Consider the following 20113-nt stretch of genomic DNA (forward strand, 5'->3'; position numbering starts at 1 on the left):
TAGCCGTGGTGACCCTGGAGCCCTGTGAAGGAGCAGACACATATGTCAATGGCAAGAAAGTCACTGAGCCCAGCATCCTGCGGTCAGGTATGGTTAGGAGCACATGGGGACTTTAGGGCAGCCTTTGTGCTCATCCTCTCTTGGGTATAGTTTGCTCCCAACACAGGGCAGCTCTCCTGTGGGCAACTCTTTGGCCCCTTGAGACACTCTATGCCCCAGATTGGGCACTTGAGGACTGGAGTGCCTGAACACGAGACTATAAAAGCAGAGAAGGCCCCACTCACAGGGTAATGCTGGCTTAATGCAGAGTGGAAAGTTAGGGTAGGAGGTCCTGCATGGCCACTTTGATGGCTAGGCTCAGGGGAGAGGGAAGGAGACAGACACATGCTTGGCCAAACTGTACTGTTACACTGTGGGGCAGATTAACACCAGCGTCCTGGGATTACATACTGTAAGCACAAGTATGAGGAGACATCTTGAGGAACTCACAGGAGAGTCAGTTGTCTGCTGCTGTGGCAAAGTCAAGAAAACAATCTAGGGAGGAAGGCTACCTTTTGGCTCACAGTTTCATTCCATCACTGCTGTTTTGGGCCTGTGGTGAGGTGGCGCATCATTGTGGGAGGGTATGGTGGAATAGAGCCACTTACCTCTTGGTAGCCAGGAAACAGAGGAGAGAACAAGAAGGTTCTGGGAATAAGATTTCATTCTTCAAAGACCCTCGCTCTATTTCCTCCAACAAGCCCCACCCCCTAGTCACTCATCCATCATGAACTTAATCTATCGATGAAGTTAATACTATCACGATTTGATTACCTCTCAGTAGTGCCACTGGCTGGGCCCCTAGCCTTCAACATATGAGCCTTTGACGGAGACATCATATTGAACGAGCAGCATTCTATTCCTAGTCTCCCAGCCTGTGTCTATCTCACAATGCAAAGTGTATTCCATCTGTCTCCAAGAGTCTTCACACACTTAAAGTTCCAGCATTGCTTAGGAGCCCAAATTTAGTGTCCTCTTAGACTTAGGGTAAACTTTGTAGTGAGCCCTCACAAAATCAAAACGGACATGACATTCTTCTGGTATATGATGAGGCAGGGTACACCTTCCCACATTGAAAAAGAGAAATGGAAGAATAGCAAGGAGGAATGGGGCTGAAGCAAGGCAAAAACCCAGGAAGGCGAGTGTTAAATCCTCATCTCCATGTTTAGAAGTCAGAGCATGTGGCGATAAGAGGTGAACTTCAAAGGCCTGGGAAGCCATATCTCTCTGGCCTCCAGTGGTAGCACGTATGGCTTATTTCCTGGGATGGCTTTGCTCGTGGCCCATGGCTTTCCTCAAAAGATGTTCTGCGTTCTTGGCATCTCTAGCATCCTGGGGTGCTACAGCAACAAAGTCTTTACTTTCATAGCTTTACACATTGTCTGTTCAAGGGCTACCTTGCAGGTATTTACCCAATATACATATATGGGACATATATGTATACTCACATGTACACATACGTGTGTATGTATACATACATGCCATGCAAATATACTTAACCCACATATATGGGTTATATGTGTATATTATGTATGTACATATCTGTCTGTCTGTGTATATACATGTATGTGTGTGTGTATGTATGTATGTATGTAAAAGTCTGACTTCTCAGAATTTCCTTTGAAATCTGTTTGGAACCTCTATGACTACATGAATCTAATGGTCCACATGTCTGCAAAATCAGCATCACTTGGACAATGCTAACACCTACTGCCATGTTGAGAGGTAACAGCCTGCTCGGACCATGGCTGCAATGGCTACTGTGTGCCTGAGTGATCGGATACAAGGAGGTACTTACTGAGACAGCCTGTGTACATGCCTTCCTGGGTGCTGACTTTACATTTGTTTCCTTTCTACTAAAACTTCCAAGGTTTTCAATCTTTCTGCTCTGGTTATTGTTCCACATTCTTACTATAAACCTGGCTAAAAGCAGCCGTTAAAGCCCATGCTGCTGCTCCCTGGATGCTATGCTGCCTTCTACTAAATTAATTAGTCCAACACCTCGAAATTTGACCTCCCACACAGTCTTAGCACATGGACAAAATGTAGCCATGTTCTTTGCCAGAATGTAATGTGAATAGCCTCTAGCTTTAAGTCCCAATAGAATCCTGTTCTCGTGGAAACTTAATGAGCAGTCTTTCCATCTGCTTTCCTATCAGATCTAATCTTTTGAACTTCCCCCAGAATTAAGCTCCCCTTATGGCCTCATGGGGCTTCTGGAGCCTGTATCTCTAAATTTTACCAAATGCTTCCTAAAAAGCCTACACCACACAGAAAGGGACCTGGTGTGGGATTCAACAGAGGGGCCCATTCCAAGGAGAAAGGTGATTTGGAGCCAGGGCTTGAGGCTCTGAATGTTCTTCCTGAGGTGGGTGATGCTGGAATGCCCAGGTGGAGGGAGTGCCTGCACACTCCACACCCGTGTTCTCTCATCCCTTGAGGGCACTTGGAATCCACAGATTGGTTTTGCCTCCATCTCCCAGGAAACCGCATCATCATGGGAAAAAGCCACGTGTTCCGGTTTAACCACCCTGAGCAGGCGCGCCAGGAGCGCGAGCGAACTCCCTGTGCAGAGACACCCGCTGAGCCAGTGGACTGGGCCTTTGCCCAGCGTGAACTGCTGGAGAAGCAGGGCATTGACATGAAGCAGGAGATGGAGCAGAGGTGAGCCCTCGGCCCAGTTGCTTGCCTGCCAAGTCTGATGGCCTCGTGTTCACCCGGTGCTCTCCTGCAGGCTCCAGGAGCTGGAGGACCAGTACCGGCGGGAGCGGGAAGAGGCCACGTACCTGCTGGAACAGCAGAGGCTGGTGAGGATGTCCACCCAGCTCCACAGGCCCCTGTCTGGTCTAGCACCCTGGGGAGAGGGGACCTCTGCTCCCTCTGGCCAACCCTGTCTACTGGCCTGACCCCTCCCTTGCACTCCAGTGGGCTGGGGTGAGGCTGTCTCAGTCTCTATGGTGGAGACAAAGGCCCTGACTCTCTTTTCAGGACTATGAGAGTAAGCTGGAAGCCTTACAGAAGCAGATGGACTCCAGGTACTACCCAGAGGTGAATGAGGAGGAGGAAGAGCCAGAGGATGAAGGTAAGGGACGCTTGAGATGGCATGTCTCCCACCAACAGGGCCTAAAAGAGCAGGCCCCAGGTTGCTCACTGGAAGCCAACGGGTCCGAACTTTTGCCCTGGGAGATAAACCTCCTTCATCCTAGGTACTACCATACAGGCAGGATTGGTGAGATTGTACTGAAACAAGTAAGCACACATCTTTGTTAATGGGAGTGGGCCAGAAGCACGGGTGCTGGCGAGGGCTCGCCTTGTCCCCTGTGTGGTGTGTGGAGGCCACCAAAGACCTGGGCCACTGTACACCTCACAGTGGTACATGGGCCTGCCTTGGCTTTCACCATGTTGGGAAAGCCCATTTGGGGAGCCCACTTAATCTTTGGGTAACCTGGGGCCTTTCCAATTTGCTTGCTTGGCTGGTCTTTCTGCCGGGGTCTACTTTCTCCACACTAAGTGTGAAATCAAGAATGCTGAGTCGGGACTCCAGCCTAGTGTGGGAGGGGCTTTATCTGGGAAGAGAGGGCCAGAACGCAGTAAGTCTTCCGAGTTGGCCTGCCCTTCAACATCTACCTCTGGCCACAGTGGCCGTGGAGGGGCTGCTCCTCATTCAATACAGGTCCACTCAGCTAGGCCTGTAACATCTTGATCTTTCAGAGGTCAGGTTGTGGTAGGCTATATCATGGCTTTCTTGGATGACTGGCATGGCTTCTCCCACAGTCCAGTGGACAGAGCGGGAGTGTGAGCTGGCATTGTGGGCCTTCCGGAAATGGAAGTGGTACCAATTTACTTCTCTACGGGACCTGCTGTGGGGCAACGCCATCTTCCTGAAGGAGGCCAACGCCATCAGTGTGGAGCTGAAGAAGAAGGTGGGACCCATCAGAGGGGACGTTCCCCACGAGTGATGGTCCAAGTTGTTACATTCACAACTCAGTACCAGCACTCAGATGACCTTGGGGTATGCAGGGCCCCTGAATGGACTAGGCACCCAGTGTGAGTGGATGAAGGAGGTACTGGACTGCCTGAAATATACCTTCCGGGCTTTGTTCAGGAGTGAACAAGCAGTGGTGGGGAGAGGGGGTGGGCAGCCATTTTTCAGTGGTTCGTTGAATAGTTTGGTGAACTATGGAATATAGAGCTGAAATCTCAGGGAGAGGGAGAGAAGCGCCTTGGGGACCTGGCTCCCACTCAGCGGTGTGTTTGAATGGTCATCGTCTGCCCTTCACAGGTCCAGTTCCAGTTCGTGCTCCTCACAGACACCCTGTACTCCCCACTGCCGCCAGACCTACTGCCTCCAGAAGCTGCCAAGGACCGAGAGACACGGCCCTTCCCCAGAACCATTGTGGCAGTGGAAGTCCAGGACCAGAAGAACGGGGCCACCCACTATTGGACACTAGAGAAACTCAGGTGGACAGTTAGGGGGATGGTGGACATGGCTGTTCTCTGGGGAGAGAGACAGGCGAGGCTCTGACTCACAACAGTTCTGCTGTGTCCCCTGCTGTAACATTTTTCTTCTGGCGCTGAAGGAGCATTTAGCAGAGGGCTCTTAGAGGTGGCTTAGTGTCCCCAGCCAGGTCTGTGCCATGGGCCTCAGGGACAGGGGATCCCTGTCTTCTCATTGCATGCCTGAGGGAAGTCATCTCCTCAGCCTCCAGAAGGCTGAGGACTTGGACAGGCGGAAGAGCTTCTGCAGTGCGCCGCCACCATGAGACTTCTCCACTGCTTGTGTGTTGTCAGGGCACTTCTGCCGCCTTGGACACTTCCTCTAACTCGTGCCCAGTCTACATGTGTGAAGGTGACTGGGTGGTGACACAGTCATTTGCAGGAGAAGGGTAGAGTGTACTCAGAGCCAGGAACTAGGAGCCTGTGGGGCTATGACTGAGTACCAGCACAGGGCAGGAGTAGGAAAGCCAGAATGTTCCTTGACTTCTGAGGAAAATGCGGAGCAGCTGGTCTCTGTGGACCAGCTCCCTGGGATGAGGCTGCCTTAGGCAAGGGGCCTTCCAAATCTCTTGCTTTTTTGGGTGATTTAAGGCAGAGATAACATGATCAGGCGTGTGAGACCTTAGGAAGAGGGTGGGTGGGTGTAGACATGGGGTCTGCCGGTTTGTATGTAGAAGGCAGGTTTACTGGCAGCTGTTTTCAACCCTTTGAGGGTTGAACGACCCTTTCACAAGGGTCTCCTAAGACCACTGGAAAATACAAATATTTACATTATGATTCATAGCAGTAGCAAAATTACAGTTAAGAAATAGCCACGAAATAATTTTATGGTTGGGGTCAGCACAACACGGGGAACTGTATTACAGGATCACAGTGTCAGGAAGCCTGAGAACCACTGAGGTAGATAGAGAGGGCTCTTCTCTGTCAGCCAGGCCTCCTGAAGAGGGCAGACATGGCCAGCAAACATGCTGAGTATGCATGCCCTTCTATGCCTGCAAACTTCGCTCATATCTCCTCAATGTCCTCGCAGGAAGCTAGGCTGAATATACCACCGATCAAGTTTATCCCTCCAGAAGCCAAATGCTGAGCCCCCTGGAATGCACAATCTCATTTTCTTCTTCCGTTTTGTCCTACCTGGGGAGTAAGAATTTAAAAACAGTCTTCTTCATTCCCTTCTTGCCTCACCGAAGCTCACTACAAGAGCTTTCAGGGCTGGGATACAAATCCTATTTCTGAGTTGCTGTAGGTTGTCTCCCTGCTTCTCTGTCAGCTCTCCAGCTGCCAAAGCACACCTGTGAATCTTGCGGTCCTTTGCTATTGCCCTTGTCATGCCTGTTCTTCAGCTCACCCTGCTGTCACCAGGGAGGGCTTGAGAGGTGTTTGTGGTGAACTTCCATGGTCACTTGTAAGTTTCCAGTAGATGCCAAATTCTGAGGGCCACAGAAGGGTTTCTAGCTTGAAAACCTCTGAGCCAGTGACCCTGGTAGGATGCCGGAGATGGTGCCAGGCCGAGTCTGATGTCCTAGAAGGAATGGGGTGCCAGGCTGCCTCTGGGCACAGTCTGAATCCACATGATCTTTGAACCCTGACAGGCAACGCCTGGATCTGATGCGGGAGATGTATGACAGGGCTGCCGAGGTGCCCTCCAGCGTCGTTGAGGACTGTGACAACGTGGTGACCGGCGGAGACCCCTTCTATGACCGCTTTCCCTGGTTCCGGCTTGTGGGCAGGTGGGCACCTCCTCCCTTTCCTTATAGAGAGAGTGAACCCTGAACTGCCCTGGCCTTAAGTAAAGAAGGAGCCATATTCCACTCTTTCAGTCATTTCTCCTCACATACGGTAGTCCCCGCCTTTTTAGGAGACCTGGGGTACCATCTTGTCACTACTGCCTACACCTACTGTGCCACATGTTTGTGTTTGTGTGTGTGTGTGTGTGTGTGTGTGTGTGTGTGTTGCCCATGCACCCAGGGGCCTAGAGCAGGCATTCTAGGTCACTAGTGTTTTGGGGGTGGGAAGACAGAGGCAAGATTAGAGGTTACCATCCCCTCTTTGTTTCCCAATCTGGTGTGTGCACCTAGCCTCCGACCCCCATGATATTCAAGAGGTCTTCAAAGTGCTTTGACTATGTCCAGCCTGGACCCTTGTTCTCACTCATCTCTGTTGGTGGTGCTCTCCAGAACGTCCTACCGACCATGGATTTTGTGGTTATTGTTAGTGTAGGGTGTTTTGTTTAGTTTTCTCTTCTCAGCCCAGGGACTGGGTGCATTTTTGTTTCTTGGTGGTTGGTGTTTGGCTTTAAACAGAAGTCCTCCCTGTCCCTGCCAGCCCTGCCCCCCTTCCCCGGAGTAGCTGGTGTTAACTTCTCTCTGTCTTGTCGCACTAACCTCAGTTCAGTCATCTCTGGCTGCAACAGCTACCCTCTTCTCAACACATGCATGAGCGAGCGCATGGCTGCTCTCACCCCCTCCCCCACCTCCTCAAGCCCCGACTCCGACAGCACCGAGCCTGCCGAGGAGCAGAGCGTGGGGGAGGAGGAGGAGGAGGACCTGGAGGACGACGTCTTTCCGGAGCACACCCTGTGCGACGGCCGGGACCCGTTTTACGACCGGCCCCCCCTGTTCAGTTTAGTAGGAAGGTTGGTGAGGTTGAGGCACGCATGCTGGGGAGGATCCAGCTCTTTTGCACAGGAGCACTGCTGTGGCACAAGCGGGTATCAGGGTAGACACCGGACCGGACCCTCTGGGCCAGGCAGGCTAGGGCTAGCCTCGGAGGGGGCTCAGCGGGGAAGAGTTTGGGCACAGTGGTAGTTAGAGATTCAAGCTAGGAACACATAACTATAGCCAAGAACTGTCCCACCTGGGTGGCTGGGATAGTTCCTGGGATAGTGGCTGGGGAAGTGGCCAAGACTCAGGTACTTGGTGCAGGGCTCAAGGGGGCATTTGAGAGGGGAAATAAAGAAGTCACCAGGCAGGATTCCACAAACCCTTGTCTTGGGCATCATCTTTGTTCAGCTGAGGTGACTTCTTCGCATTCCACTGTAGTCCAAAAGAGAAGGCCCCTTCTGTTCTCAGTGCCACCCTATTCTGAGAAAAAGAGCAGGGTTGTGAGCCACCCCAGGCAGGGGAGGAAGAGCCTCCACACTGCCTTAATGTTGTAGAGCCCGCTGGGGAGAATAGCTCTAAGGCCCTGGCCTCCCAGGCTAGCATAATGAGATGGGCAGGTGCCCTATGCAGAGAAGTCCTGGCCACTTAAGGTTCTGGGAAAGTTGAGAGAGGCTGAGGTTGGGGAAGTGGGCTATAGGGCGGTAGGTCTAGCTGCTACCTACAGCAGTAAGGCAGATGACTTCAGAAGTGCCGCGATTTGTAATCTACCTGCTTGAAACAGCAATACACAGTTTTAGTAGCATCCCCGAAGTTTAAGACTGCTTCTAGGACAATGGGAGTTTCAGAACTCTAGCTCTCAGAGCACAAATATTAAAAGCTGAAGGTTGAGAAAAAGTCCCTTGCAGACTATGGACTTTCTGGGGGTCCCTTTCTTCCTTCTCTGAATGGAGGTGATGCATCGCATTGAGACACCCCCCTGCCTTTCAGAAGGCAGCAGGTCCTGTATCCCTGGCCAGGATATGTTCTGGTTACTTTAACTATCATCGGCTGGCGTTAGGTATAATGAGCTGGCTGGTTAGATAAATAGGTAGCATCTGCCTCCAAGATACCCTGGGTCTAGATTTCTGTCCTGGTGGGCCTGGGCAAGAGGTGCAGATTTTAGGCCATCTATGTATAGGCTTTTCTTACCAAGCCTTTAGGCTATATAGTACCAGACTCCTTCACACCTGCTGGGCCCTGGGAGTGGTTCCGGGTGTCAGGTAGGCAAGGGGTCAGGAGACACTGGGAATAATGACATGAGGAGAAATGGGGTCTGGGCTCTGCAGTCTCATGAAAAGAGCTGGGTCCTTCCAACGTTGTTTCCCCTCTTGTGGATTTGAGATTTCACAAAATGACCAAACTTAGCAAAAAGTAATTTACGAGAGGCCCAGCCCCCTGTATTATGGGGTGGTCTGTGCAAGGCTTCATTTGGCAACACCCTGACCTTTTGGTTTGGCAAGAATTGGCTTCTCCCCGCAGCAGCTATGCAGGCCTATAGCCCTGAGGAGGGCTCCACCTTGGTTTTCTTCTTATCCTCTGGTAGCTGCTGGCTCTCTCTCTCTCTGAAGCTTAAGCAAAATTGGGGTGCCCACTCTTGTTCCCTCTAGAAAGGCTTCCCCTGGGTCCCAGCATGCGTCTCTGCACCTCACCAATCTGTGGTTAGCGCTGCCTCCTCCCTCCTGCCTCGCCACACGTGCTGTTCTGCCCGTTCTCTCTTCCCTGGGGCATTTTAGTCTGCTTCAAGGTGCTCTGGGTCCTGGGCGGTTCTCTCATGGGCATAGCCAGGGTCTCTCCTCACATCCAAGGTCTCTGATGGTCAGGTGTCAGGTGGCCTGGGGATGTGGGTGAGTTAGCTGATTAAGTGGCCCCAGAGGCTCCCATTTCCCTTGTCTAATCAACACACTTCCAGAAGATGGGTGGGTGGAGGACTGGCACTGCAGAGAGGAGGACAAAAGTTAAAGGTCTGGGGAGGAGCTAGAGAGGGCACCAGATAGGTAATGTCAACCCAGCAGAAGGCTACGCTTGATAGGTAAATGTTGACCCAGCAGTAGGCTACGCTTGATAGCTCTTGCTGCCTGAGCCTTTTTCCTGTCTTTGCCGGTGTGGCTATGGACAGTGTTCTTCCAATCTTGAGAGAAGCTGGGTGTGTGCCTGTCGTGACTTGGCAAGGTTGGCAAGGGCTGTGTTCTGACCCTACAGTGGCTGACGCTAGTTTCTAGTCGAATCTGGAGAAGAGGTAAGTTGAAGACTGGAGCCTATTGTGCCCCTGTCCCCATAAGCAGTGTGTGCCTGGGTGTCCTCATCCTCCAGGTGTGCTCCCTGAGTGAGCTCTACACAGAGTAGAACTGGCAGGGAAATCTTCCAGACTCAGTTGTGGCCTCTCCAAAACCAGTGCTGCCCCTGGGAGGCAGCTCAGACTCAGAGGTCTCTTCTAGCCAAATGATCCCACGAACCCCACCACAGTGCCAAGTAGACTGGGCCGGTCCTTTAAAGAAGGCGGGGGCATTGCATCCTTTTTGTCTTCTCCATCATCTGACCATACAGTTGCAGCTAAACCCACAGTTCCCGTTTGAGCTGTCCGAGGTTCATGAGGTCAGCGAGCATCCAGAGGCTTTGGCCAAAAATGGGTCTTTTTTGGTACATAACCCTAGCTACCGGCCAGAGGTTAGGGTTAGATGTGGGCCACATCTTTCCCACAGTTTGGATGTGGGTCCTGGCAGTCTGGATTTCTCCCTCTAATGGAAGGAAGTTCTTAAAGACGGAGCTACAAGATTTATTCTGTGATGCACTGACAAGCAATGAGCATCAGCTACCTGAGCTACCTACAAGGCAACTTGCAGCTCCTATCCTACCACTGGCCCCTGCTGCCAGCCCTGGCTTCTGGCTGATACTTTTATGCCTCAGTTTCTTGTCTTGTAAAATGGGCCAGAGGATCATAGTTTGCCTGCTTTAATGGGCCATGTTATAGACTATAGACTCTTTATATCCACAAAAGAGGCCAGCATGGCTAGTTAAATTGAGGGGCATCACTGTTAGGACATAGTTGCTACCTTCCAGGTTTGGGGGAGCAGCAGTTGTCCCAGGATGTGTATTTCCTTTTGGTCCTGCAGGATCTGGGGTCAGCCCATTTTACAACAGGCCCACATAGAGAGCCTGGATGGCTACTCACTTTAGTCTTTCCATAAGACTTAGGGAGGGCCTCACCCTGCTTTGTTCTACCTCCCCAGATACCCCTCCAGACCCCCTAGTCCTGGACAGTGCAGGGAGGGTCAAGCAGTGAGCGTATAAGATCTATGAGCTTCCCTATAGGTGCTCATGTTGCTGGGGTTACCTCTGTGGCTCCAGTAGGGCACATCTGGATGGCCCGGAACCTGGGCTTTATTATTTCTGAGCAGGCTCTGTAGCATTGCCTGAGTCCTTTAGAGAAGCAGCCTAGGATGTCATGGCCTTGGGATGGTAAAGGTAGGTTTTGGTCTAGCTCAAGAACGGTGAACAGCCAGCACAGGGCCTTCATCTGGCCCTGAGTGTGGATAGTCCTATACAGCCCTCAGGCTGCTCTCCACATCCTCTCCACAGCGGATCCCCAACTGGTACCTAGAACAAAGGAGTTTTTGCCAGTGCTCTTCTTGAGGACTACCCTAGGAGAGGTGGGCCCCAGGGAGGCCACTAATGCACCCTGAAGGGAGCTGCCACCCACCATCTGAGGCCTGACTTAGAAGATTTTGATAGAACAAATTGCTGAGCCTCTGCCATATGCCATATACACAGAAGCACAGATAACCAGAAAGTCTCTAGATAAATTCTTAAAGTCAGAAGATGGAGCTGAGAGGAGAATGGAAATGGACTGTTGTCATGAGAGTAGACAGATACTCCAAGGACCCATTGGCTCATATGGCCAGAAAGAGGCTGAACTTGGGGGCAGTAAGATGGGATAGCCATCTTGGACCTCTCAGGGCTTGGAGGATTCTGTAAGGAGCTTGGGTATCACTGAGCATGTGGTAACTTCTATGTGACAGGTGCCCTAGGGACACTAGGGGAGGGCAGGGTGGTGGTGAGACGGACTGAGGGGGCCCTGGCAAGACTCTTGAAACAGGTGGTGTTGACTAGAGGGCAGGACCAGGGCAGTGCTCAGGCATCTGAGTGAGGGGAGCACACTCCGAGTCGCACCGGCTCTGAGAAAGGTGACCGACAGGAAGAGGTTATGTCTGACCTCCAGGTAAACTGCAGAAGGAGAGCCAGGGTTGAGATGCTCAACAGCACCCCGGGAAACTGGCATCAGCGCTCTAAGAGTTGAGCTTATTAACGCGTCCCTCTTCAGCCCAGGTCCTCCAGCCCTTGAAGCAGGCTGAAACCCTCTCTTCAGCCGTTCTCTTTCTCAGACAGCCATGCCCAGGCTGAGCTGGGCTGTGCCCTCCACTCACTGAGGCCCATTCCCCTCTCTCTGTGCCTCTACCTCCTATCTCCTCTGAGCACTGAACCCCCTCCTCCCCTACCCCCTTGCCTGTCCCCAGCCCACCTCGCTGCGTTCGCCCTGGCTGTCTCGCCGCTTTGCTCCGCTTTGCAGCTTCATGTTGTGTGTGAGCCGGCCTTGGTGTCATTGGTGTCAAAGGACACACATCCCGAGGGTCGCCTGTGACTATGGCTCTGCCCCTGCAGGGCCTTCGTGTACCTGAGCAACCTGCTGTACCCTGTGCCTCTTGTACATCGTGTGGCGATCGTCAGCGAAAAGGGAGAAGTGAAGGGGTTCCTCCGCGTGGCCGTGCAGGCCATCTCAGGTGTGTGTGGGTCCAGGTAGTGTGTGGCTCTGAGCCCCTGGGGGCTCTGCCTTTGCAGGCAAAGGTAGGAATAATATTGTGTAGGGACCAATATGAACCTGGCCTTACCTAGGACCCCCCCCCCAGCTTTTCCATGGCCAACATGGAACTTTTTCCACCTTCCCAGGCAAGGGGCGGGGGAGGGCTTGAGGAAAAGTCCTCTGTGATGAGCTCTTGGCTCTGGCTTCCTAGAATCCTGGACTAAATAGGGACATCTAAGCCATGCCTGCTCAGCCCAGGCTGCCTGACTCGGATCTGGCTCGGAGTACCCACCAATCAAACAGTTTAGGTAGACCAAGAGATTGCCTTGCTGCCTCCCCAAAGCGTGGACTGCCTGCCCGTCCAGCCCAGTACCCACTTTCTCCATGGCCAAGGGAGCCTGCAGACTGCTAGTCCCTGCCCAAAGTGGCTCTCAGCAGCCTCAGTTCCTCTTCTATGTTCTCCCTTAAGTTCTGGTCTTGGGCACAGGCCTAAGGTGGAGGCTGCAGACTCTGCTTTGTGGGCCTGAAGATAGCAGCTCCCCCTGTTGTAAAAAGCAGACATTTTCTTCACTATCCCCTCTGTCCATCCACCACGACTAGCCAGGTACAGAAGCCTGGGCCTCAATTTTCTCACCTATCGGCCTATAATGTAGTTCTTGTATGTTGAGAATGTTTGTAGGGTTACCGAGAACAGTGTGAGGGTCATGGATCAAGAGGTATGTGCAAGTCAGTGGTAGTGGTCGCTGTAACAGCCGCTCAAAGACTCTTTCTCTGCCCTAGGCCATGGTCTCCCTTCCTGGGGTACTCACTGTCTTTATTTATTGGCTTCCCCAGGCATCTGGGGAGAGAGGGAGACAAAGGAACAGAGGGGATGAAGTGGAAGGCTACCGGGTTAGCCATTGTTAGGCTGGGGTGCTCAGTGTGGCCACCTGGAGGATCTGCAAAGGCCAGCAGCCCAGTGTGTTCTAGACTCCCAGGTCTCATATGCTCGAGAGTGCCATATCCCCGGGTCTCATATACTCGAGAGTGCCATATCAGCAGCTCTCATATGCTCGAGAGTGCCATATCCGCAGGTTCTCCTACCTCCAGGTTATCATGTCCCAGCTATGCCCTTTGTTCTCCTATTCTCAGATTCTCACAACCTCAAGTTATCATCCCCAAATACCCACTAATATACATACTTGTACCCTCAGGTTCTTATTGCCACAAGTTTTCAGACTGCTTTCTCCCAGGTACTTACTACACCCCAGGTTCTCAAATCCTCAGGTTCTCACACTCCCCCTAAATTCTTACACCCCAGGTCCTCACACCCTCAGGTTCTCACATCCCAGGTCTTCACGCCCCAGATTCTCACACCACAGGTCCTCATATTCCAGATCCTCAAACCCCAGGTTCTCATACTCCTGAGTTTTCACACCTCTGGCCTCCAAGTGCCTCTGTCCTCTGCTCTGAAATGTCTACTCACTGAAATGTCCGCGCTGGTGTCTTGGCCACACAGGTGACTTTGGTTCTACTAATTAAGTTAATAATTGGCCTTATTATCAAACTCTGTCAGCCTGTGATTTCTAAGTGTTCTCTCCCACCCTTGCTCCCACCTATCACCAGTCATGATGTGCCCTCGATTGTTTAGGTGAGGGTGGTCCAGCCGCTGTTCCCTCAGCACTGGGCCAGAAGTCTCATCCAGCCAGGGGAGCCAGGAGTGGGTGGGTTACGAGCCAGTAGAAGAGCCCAGACTTGAGCACCACCCTGGCCCCACCCTGGAACATGGATGTTGCTGGGACAGCCTCACTTAGGAGCACAGGAACACCCAGAACAATCTTCTTCCTGGGAGGCTTCCTTCCCTATCCTCCAGGCCCTCCTCCTGTCTGATCAAAAGCTCCCAACCACACTGGGAAGAGGCCCCCATGTCTTGTGTTTCTAGAGACTAAGGGGCTTGCTCACAGCCCTTGCTGAGGACAGCCACTATCCTGTTCTTGGTGAGAAGGGCCCTCTAGCGACTCTTAGGACAGCAGGTGAATGATCCTGTCTCCAAACTTAAGCTCTGAAGTTTACCCCCAAGGGCCACACTCTACATCGGTGGCCCTCAGTGGGTCCCCATCTATCAGGTGAGGTTCCCGCATGTGTCAGATGAGATCTAATAGGAGGCTGCACGGGGCTCAGAGCCCAGGCCTGTAGTCAGCCACATCCCTGCATTCCCCCAAGCCATATTTCAGGAAAAGGGGCTATGATGAAGTCTGACCTGTGTTGGTCCCCACGTCATATATGAAGACAACTGGATTCTAGCGTGTTTGCGGTCACAACTAATATTTCCCTATCTGGCAATGGAAGAAAGGAATTTAGGCAACATACGACCTTATCACCCCTGCCCTGCCCTGCGGCCATGTGCTTGGGTCAGCGCATCCACTGAGTGCCATTGGGGCTGGCCTTAGCCAGCAGACACTGTTGGCTAGCTGGATGATAGCAGAGGAGTAGCCACAATGCTGACAGAGGGGGGCCCATGGGCTCTGAAGAGAGTGGTGGAGATGCATCAGAAGCCTTCTGTTCACTTCTGTGCACCAGGGGCAAGTAGGTCAGTGTCAGAGTGTGTAGGGACTGTGGCTCACATTGAGCGACCCTTGGCAAGGGCATGCCTCTGGGTCCCTGAGGCAACAAAGGCTGGTGGTCAGTGTGTCCTGGTGACTACTGAGCAGCAGGTAGTGATGTAATTAATGTAGTTCAGTTAAGAATCTGTTCACCTAGTTCCTATACCCTCTCCAAGGCCCTGGGGCCACTTGGCCTGGCTCTGTCCACTATGGAAAACAAGTGGCCAACCATCTGCTTGTTGCTCTTGCAGCTGATGAAGAGGCTCCAGATTATGGCTCAGGTGTCCGTCAGTCAGGAACTGCTAAAATCTCCTTTGATGACCAGCATTTTGAAAAGGTACTAAGAAGGCTTTCCTTGTATCCTGGGGAACCCCTTCCACTGACCCCTAGGCTCTAAGGGCCAGCCCTGGCAGGGCCCATGGGTTTGGAGTTCTTTCCTTTCTCCCTGAGCACTGTGTCCATCCCATCCCTTGCCATCTAAAACACACAATGTCACTTCCCCAGTTTGTCAGGACCCACTTGGTCCAACCATCCTCCTGCGTCTCACACAGCAAGGCATAGAGCTGGTGAGTAGAGGCAGCTTTTAGAGTAGGCACCCCTATTCTCCCTTCTCTCTGCTTAGCAGTTCTCGGGGTTCCCATAGCATACTATATTTTCTACCATCCTTCCTCCAACACTTGTGAGAACAGGAACGACCTCATTGAGGCCACCTACCTCCCAGAAAGGACTATCTCAGGAGACAGTAGAGGGATTGATCCCATGCAGTGCCCTTCCCCAGAAGTGCTTACTTGCTCCCTGGCTCAAGATCTCAGTCTGAGGCTATGCAAGAGTCTGCCTGTGACCTCCCCCAGGAAGTGCCCTGGTGCCCTGAGTATAGAACCAAAGCCACTGGTTCCCTGGTTCCCTTCACTGTGGCTCTCCCAGTGAGGAAGGAGGAATGTTCCTCTCAAGCAGTTCACACCTCAGCTCATCCAAGCCAGAGGGTCAAAGCAACTCACTCATGGCAATGGGAATGGAGGCCTAGAGTGGTGCTTCTTCTAGAGACCCAAGTCCCCATGCACAGATCTCTATAGCCTGTGACAGGGTGGCCTAAGCTCAGCCAGCTAGCTCCTAGGCTTTCTCTACCTCTCTATCATCACAGTTTCAGTCTGAGTCCTGCCCTGTGGTGGGGATGTCCCGCTCAGGAACCTCCCAGGAGGAACTGCGCATTGTAGAAGGCCAGGGTCAGGGTGCTGATGCTGGGCCGTCTGCCGATGAGGTCAACAACAACACTTGCTCAGGTGGGTGCAGCTCCAGTGGGTGGGACATGCATGTGTGGGTCCAGGGCTTGAAGAGCATGGAATCTAGAGACCCCATTGCTCTGCCCTGGCTCCAACAGCTGTGCCTCCTGAAGGCCTCCGAGACAGCCCTGAGAAGGCTGCCCTGGATGGGCCCCTGGATACCGCTCTGGACCACCTTCGTCTGGGCAGCACCTTTACCTTCCGTGTGACAGTCCTGCAGGCATCCAGTATCTCTGCTGAATATGCTGACATCTTCTGCCAGTTCAAGTGAGCCTGTTCTACGTTCTGGGCTGCTGGCAAATAGGGTGCTCTTCTGAGGGGCATGCTGCCCCAATAGGAGGTGCTGGGCATCCCACAGGCTCATGCAATGCCCTGTGAGGCCACAGGTCCTTGCTCCAAGTCCTTGCCCCAAGTTGCTCTTTCTCTACAGCTTTATCCACCGCCACGATGAGGCCTTCTCCACTGAGCCACTGAAGAACACTGGCAGGGGACCCCCTCTTGGCTTTTACCATGTCCAAAATGTAGGTGTTGGCCCTTATCCCCCAACTCACAAAGGCCTTCTACAAGGCTAAGCATGGTTCTCCCTTTCTTTCACCCGTTCTTTCTCCTCTTAATGGGCTGTCCTGGGGGATGCCTGGCACCAGTCTGTGGAATCTTCAGTGCCATGCTGGGATAGTGACATCATAGCTAGGTTGTGGGAGATTAGTAATGGGTTTAAAATGGGAGCCTGGGGTGAGAAGAGAGCTCCTGAATGCTGCTCACGATGAGCCAGGGTTGTTGTAGCTGTAATTTGTGCTGAGGGCTGGGCTTGGAGTGCAGCGCTGTCATGGACGCTGAGCACTTTCAGATATGATCCATACTTTCCCACTAGATTGCGGTAGAGGTGACCAAGTCCTTCATCGAATACATCAAGAGCCAGCCCATCGTGTTTGAGGTCTTCGGCCACTACCAGCAGCACCCATTCCCACCTCTTTGCAAGGATGTGCTCAGGTCAGCTCCCGAGGTCACCCCTATGTCCTTGTTTCCAGGCTAAGAGCTCATATACCTCTGATGCCCTCTCCTTAGCTACCCAGGATGGTCAGAGCATGGCCGGGGCCTGCTTCTCCCTTCAGAACTGGGTTCTTTAAGGACCATTGCTGTCAGAACTGACCATCAGCCATGCATGGGAAGTATCCAGGAGATAACCCAGATTTTGCTTCCCACTGGCCACTTCTGGGAAGTGAACATCTGCCCGATTTCCTCATTCTTTTTAGTTGCCCAGGGTAGAGACTTAGGAGAAGACTGGAGGGAGGGGAGAAGGGAGGGAATTCTCAAGAGACTGGGGTGTGAGGTTCAGGTACCTGTAAGCTGTCTCACCCTGGGTCCAGAATTTGGGACAGGAATGTTAGCCACCCTGCGCTCTGGCGATGTGTCTCAAGCCTCAGTCCTCTCTCCCTCTATTTCTCTTCAGCTAAGCAGACCTCACAGCCCAGGGATACCCAGGGTTTGAGAACAGAAGAGGGGGGCAGCGGGGAGTATTTGGGACACTGAGTTCCTGAGGCCTTTGAGAGCCTCTGGGATGGTGTGGGGCCCCTATGGGTTTCTCCTTTTTCATCTAAGCATGTGCAGAGACCTGGGCTCTTCCTGGGTCTGTGGAACAGGGGAACGGGAGACACACGGATATGGCGGACACATGACTATGGGGGATACATGGATATGGTGGACACAGACGTATGGGGCCACACGGATGGGCTTCTGATCAGCCTGCCCTGCCCTGGGACTCACAGGCACCAGCCTAGGTCTGCTCACTCCGGCTTTCCTCCACAGCCCCCTGAGGCCCTCACGTCGCCACTTCCCCAGGGTCATGCCGCTATCCAAGCCAGGTAGGTGGGGTTCTCCTGAGTCCTGTGGGGCAGTGAAGGCCCACACCATGGGTGCAAGTGTGGTTGGACCTATTGTGAATGTCATGGTCTTCCAGGCTGCAGATGCCGAAGCAGGTGTCTTCTAGCCTGCTTCATGTCTGGAGTGTACAGCTTTCAGCTTTGGGTTCTGTTGTCCAGCCCTTTCCACAAAGGAGACATTTAGACCCAGTGACTGGTGGCATGATGAGCCCTCAGAGGGGTCTTAGTGGAGGAAGGGCTCAGAGAATGGGCTGTGGATAGACATGGTTGGGCCCAAGAATACTGAGAGACAGGCAGAATTCAGAAGGAGACCTACTGGAGAGCCAGCGGAACTGAGTTGAAGGTATGCTGGGCAAGGTGTGGTGCTGGCAAGGTGTACTTGGACTAGTACATTTTGCTGTAGTCAAGTGTACCTCAGGTGACAGGTCGAGAAGAGGGGTCCTGTGCATCAGATAGGGCCTCTGAACAAGGGTCTCTGCTGACCTAGCGGTGCCTGGGAAGGTACCGCTCATACCTTCACCCTCATACCCAGGGGTGTGAGGCCACATGCTCAATACTTGGAGGCAGAGAGCATAAGCAACCTCACCTCACTGCCAGGTTTCTTATGCCTGACAGCCCAGAGCCAGAGGTGGTCTGGCCATGGGTATGCCAGTGGGCACCTCTGGGAAAGTTGCTGCCCATGCATCCTTTGCTGCCCCCTCCCTGAATCCCTCATCACACATTACTTCCTTATCTCTCTAGTGCCTGCCACTAAGCTCAGCACGATGACACGACCCTCCCCAGGTCCCTGCCATTGCAAATATGACCTGCTGGTCTACTTTGAGATCTGTGAGCTGGAAGCCAATGGCGAGTAAGTGGGTACCCACAGTGCCCAGGTTGGGCACCATCTTGGGGACCAAGAGGATGTGATTAAAGGGGAGAGGGCATTGGAAACAGTGTCCCGAGAGCAGCTGAGAATACACAGTGGCTAACCTGGAAAAGAATGGTCAGGGTGGGGGCTCTGAGCTGATGTCTGGGGGTGCCTGGGGCCCGGTTCTCCTTGAGGCACAGGAGCTTGTGGTATGGCACAGGAGCCCTGACACAACTGTACCCAGGTCACTGGGTGCACATTTCTGACTCACAGGGGATAGGGGAAAATATGAGCCCCTGAGAGCAGTTGTAGAGAGCCAGAAAAACCCGAGTCTGTGGACTGGGCTACCTGCCCTTCTGAAAGTATTATCAACACTCTTCTGACTGTGGGACTAGTCCTGTGCTACGGGTAGAATAGAGGAGGGGCTTTGTGTCTCACCATCGCCATTTTTTCCAGCTACATCCCTGCTGTGGTAGACCACCGTGGAGGCATGCCATGCATGGGGACGTTCCTTCTCCACCAGGTGGGAAGCCTTACCTGCCCACCGCACAACTTGTCTGCCCCCAGCCCAAGGCCCTGTGTCCACAACTGACTGTCCCCTCTCCTGGCATGTGGCAGGGCATCCAGAGACGAATAACCGTGACATTGTTGCACGAGACAGGAAGCCACATCCGCTGGAAGGAAGTGCGAGAGCTGGTTGTGGGTGAGTGGGGTGGGCAGAGGTTGCCTGAGGAGAGGACTATTTTGGACATATGCCTGGGTCTAACCACAGCTCTGCCCTGTGCTGGGTGTCTCTGACTAAGTCATGAAGACTTTCTGTGCCTCAGCCCATCACCCGAAAAAGAGAGCCCTGGATCTGCTGTAGCCCCACTTTGCTGCCTAACCTGTGCCACCCTTCTGAGGTTGCTGAAACAGAATTAACAACTAAATGGCTTAAAACAACAGAAAATGACCGGTGTCATAGTTCTGGAAATCAGAGTGCCAGCAACAAGCATGCTGTCTGGGGCACTGCAGGCTCCTTCTCTGCTTTGCCTGGCCTTGGGAGGTGGCTGTAGTCCCCAGTGTGCTTGGCTCGTGGAAGACTGTGCCAACCCTCCGCTTTGCAGGGCGGGCTCCATGCGTTTTGATGGTACCAGGCATATGAAGCAGGGCTACCACACTCACTCAAGGACGACTTCAGCTTGGCTAATGACACTGCAGGACCCTGTGCCCTCAGGAGACTGTGCTATGGGGCCAGGACTCTAGCTCACCTTGTTAGGGAGGACAAGACCACTGTCTTTCTCTGCGAGCTCTTCTTTTGAACTCCGCTTTACCGAGACGCCCTCTAGACTCTCATTTGGGGTTAAGGGTAGGTATCCACCCGAGTAGAGTCCCCTGCTGCTGAGGCTTATCTCCCTTGAGGCTTCTCCCAGTCCTGGTGTGATGAACAGGTGGGAGCTCAGGAGCCATGTTCTTAGACTGACCTATCATTCTGTTATCCCTGCACACAGGGCTGTGGATAGCTGAGGCTGTGGATAGCTGAGGCTGTGGATGGCTGAGGCTGTGGAT

General features: G+C 52.9%; 1 protein-coding gene across 14 annotated transcripts in view; it reads left to right on the plus strand.

Annotated features, from left to right (window-relative positions):
- Kif1a (kinesin family member 1A) overlaps window positions 1–20113 on the plus strand; it is an 83604-nt gene that overhangs the window by 41125 nt on the left and 22366 nt on the right. For 6 of the 14 annotated variants that reach the window (XM_055616942.1, XM_055616943.1, XM_055616944.1 and 3 more), the window contains 17 exons: window positions 4–87; window positions 2523–2703; window positions 2774–2846; window positions 3028–3121; window positions 3814–3962; window positions 4322–4500; window positions 6129–6266; window positions 11835–11953; window positions 14807–14892; window positions 15697–15835; window positions 15934–16102; window positions 16266–16356; window positions 16707–16825; window positions 17642–17697; window positions 18457–18565; window positions 19022–19088; window positions 19184–19268. In XM_055616942.1, the coding sequence (XP_055472917.1) occupies window positions 4–87; window positions 2523–2703; window positions 2774–2846; window positions 3028–3121; window positions 3814–3962; window positions 4322–4500; window positions 6129–6266; window positions 11835–11953; window positions 14807–14892; window positions 15697–15835; window positions 15934–16102; window positions 16266–16356; window positions 16707–16825; window positions 17642–17697; window positions 18457–18565; window positions 19022–19088; window positions 19184–19268 (1938 nt within the window). Of the gene's footprint in view, window positions 1–3; window positions 88–2522; window positions 2704–2773; window positions 2847–3027; window positions 3122–3813; window positions 3963–4321; window positions 4501–6128; window positions 6267–6925; window positions 7172–11834; window positions 11954–14806; window positions 14893–15696; window positions 15836–15933; window positions 16103–16265; window positions 16357–16706; window positions 16826–17641; window positions 17698–18456; window positions 18566–19021; window positions 19089–19183; window positions 19269–20113 lie in introns of all 14 variants that reach the window. The other 8 variants (XM_055616935.1, XM_055616936.1, XM_055616938.1 and 5 more) reach the window with 2 other exon arrangements.

This window comes from Psammomys obesus, unplaced genomic scaffold (genome assembly GCF_907164565.1).
Source record: "Psammomys obesus unplaced genomic scaffold, mPsaObe1.curated_primary_1811, whole genome shotgun sequence".
Taxonomy (NCBI): Eukaryota; Metazoa; Chordata; class Mammalia; order Rodentia; family Muridae; genus Psammomys; species Psammomys obesus.